The sequence below is a fragment of the Propithecus coquereli genome, unplaced genomic scaffold (genome assembly GCF_000956105.1).
Source record: "Propithecus coquereli isolate 6110/MARCELLA unplaced genomic scaffold, Pcoq_1.0 Scaffold242, whole genome shotgun sequence".
Classification (NCBI taxonomy): domain Eukaryota; kingdom Metazoa; phylum Chordata; class Mammalia; order Primates; family Indriidae; genus Propithecus; species Propithecus coquereli.
This window is the reverse complement of record NW_012147975.1, coordinates 2,438,683-2,441,003: the sequence shown is the minus strand read 5'-3', so window position 1 is coordinate 2,441,003 and position 2,321 is coordinate 2,438,683. Positions and strand designations below refer to the sequence as shown.

The 2,321-nt window shown below is 40.2% G+C and overlaps 1 protein-coding gene across 1 annotated transcript in view; it reads left to right on the top strand.

Moving 5' to 3' along the window:
* The window catches only part of HSPA9 (heat shock 70kDa protein 9 (mortalin)), a 52,290-nt gene extending 49,969 nt beyond the window's left edge, over positions 1 to 2,321 (top strand). The window contains exons 10-14 of the mRNA XM_012646327.1: positions 412 to 529; positions 925 to 1,019; positions 1,398 to 1,490; positions 1,674 to 1,814; positions 2,129 to 2,321. Of these exons, the coding sequence (XP_012501781.1) occupies positions 412 to 529; positions 925 to 1,019; positions 1,398 to 1,490; positions 1,674 to 1,814; positions 2,129 to 2,206 (525 nt within the window). The 3' untranslated portion in view covers positions 2,207 to 2,321. The remainder of the gene's footprint in view (positions 1 to 411; positions 530 to 924; positions 1,020 to 1,397; positions 1,491 to 1,673; positions 1,815 to 2,128) is intronic.

Here is a 2,321-nt window from a genome sequence, read left to right as displayed (position 1 = left end):
GCTTTTAAGAGCCAAGAAAATGTTTTGAAACAGTGTTAACTCAGAAATTCCTGATTACTCATTTAAAAGACATTTCATATTTATTGCTGGTTTCTCATCAGCACTGCTTATTGGTTCTTGGTAAGATGAACAATAGTGGGGAGGTTGCTGTCATTCACTGTCCCTAGGTACATACAGCCATTGTGGTTACCTGCTATAGCTAACCTTGACTCGTATAAGCCCTGTTGATTTCAGACAGCAATGAAATTATTGCCCTCACTTATAATGTTTTTATAACATTAAGTAAAAGGTATCACTTGCTCCCCCCAGGAACCAAGTGACTTCACCAGAAGACCGTATAGATTGGGAAATAACAACACTGGACCCCTCTGTAGGAGGAGCTTACTCTGGATATTTACTTCTTTATTTTAGATTGGAATTCCCCCAGCCCCTCGTGGAGTCCCGCAGATTGAAGTTACATTTGATATTGATGCCAATGGGATCGTACATGTTTCTGCTAAAGATAAGGGCACAGGACGTGAGCAGCAGAGTAAGTCCCCTTGTTTGTAAGGGACCTCTGTTGGGAAATAGACCATCTTCTTAGGCATATCTTTTCCTCCTGAGCTTTGAGGGAGGGTGATGAGTCTTCTTTTCCCTTTTCTCCTTAGTTATCAGAGTCACTTTTACAAGTGTAGTGTTTATTCCCAAAAAACAAACAAAAAAAAAAACAGGCAAGAACTGAGCCTGTGGATTGCTGAGGGTTCTGTGGGTGGGCAGGCAGGCCATTTGATCTTGGTTTCATTTTGCTTATTATAGAACAGCAGGGTATTCGTCTTCATAATTTGTGTCAAGCTTGGTTACTGAGAGCAAGAATACTCTTAATAGAGGAAGAAGAGGCATATAATTTTACTTATGGACTAATGAGATGCCTTACTTTTACTGCAGTTGTAATCCAGTCTTCTGGTGGGTTAAGCAAAGATGATATTGAAAATATGGTTAAAAATGCAGAGAAGTATGCTGAGGAAGATCGACGAAAGAAGGTGATTACTTTTTGTCTTTCTCTGAGCTACTTAACCTTAGTAAAGCTGGGACATGAAAGTGGGAGTTTGGACATGTCAGGTTGGAGGTAAGAGGAAATACAAGATCAGTCTATTCCTTCTCCATTGCTCATAATTTAGGTGTAGAATGTCTTATATCTTCTCAGTTTCCCCTATTAAAATTCTTAAGTTACAGAAAGTAGCTCGAGTCTCTCTCAGAGTCATTCCAGACTACTCAGATTGGTGATTGCTCCCTCCACTCTGTTTTTACTCTGTAAATGTATGTAGCAGATGGTTTATTGTCTTGGTCAGTATGGACATTCAGCAGATTTTGGTTGGTTGGAAAGTCTTCATTTACATCAAACTTCTGATTTCTCTAAGGAACGAGTTGAAGCAGTTAATATGGCTGAAGGAATCATTCATGACACAGAAACCAAGATGGAAGAATTCAAGGACCAATTGCCTGCCGATGAGGTGAGTTGTTTTAAAATAACTTAAGAGGTTGTATGTACTGTCACCAATGTCAATGAAGTTGATTTTTCTGTGGCTCTTGATAGAGGTTTAGATCTTTAAAAGTTTCTGAATAGTACTTCTACAAGTAATGGCACAGGAGACTTGGAAAAATGAGGATTTTTGTATGTGTGTGTGTTTTTTAAGTGCAACAAGCTAAAAGAAGAGATTTCCAAAATGAGGGAGATCCTGGCTAGAAAAGACAGCGAAACAGGAGAAAACATCCGGCAGGCAGCATCCTCCCTTCAGCAGGCATCACTGAAGCTCTTCGAAATGGCATACAAAAAGGTACAAGGCCTGAAGGGTGTTTTTTGGTTCTAATATGATCTTGATGTCACTGCTCTTGATTATTGTCACTGGTGGCTCCCTCCATAGCCATTTATGGAATTGAGAGTATTGGAGCTGGAAAGATCCTCCTGCCTTCTTGATTCTACCTGGGGAGTGGGGTAGTGTCAAAGGGAAAGAATCACAAAAACTACCCATAGGGTACAGGGGCTGGGAGAATGGAATAGAGGTGCAGGATGAGGATTATGTGGTTCCTTCATTTTGTATTTCAACAGAGGAAACATTAAATTTGAGTGGCTCTCATATTTTCTTAACAGATGGCATCTGAGCGAGAAGGCTCTGGCAGTTCTGGCACTGGGGAACAAAAGGAAGATCAAAAGGAGGAGAAACAGTAGTAAATTTTGGAGCCAAAGGACAACATGAAGCTTGGGAGTGAAGGGACTTCCTGAGCAGAAATGGGCAAACTTCAGTCTTCTTACTGTGTTTTTGCAGTATTCTATATATAATTTC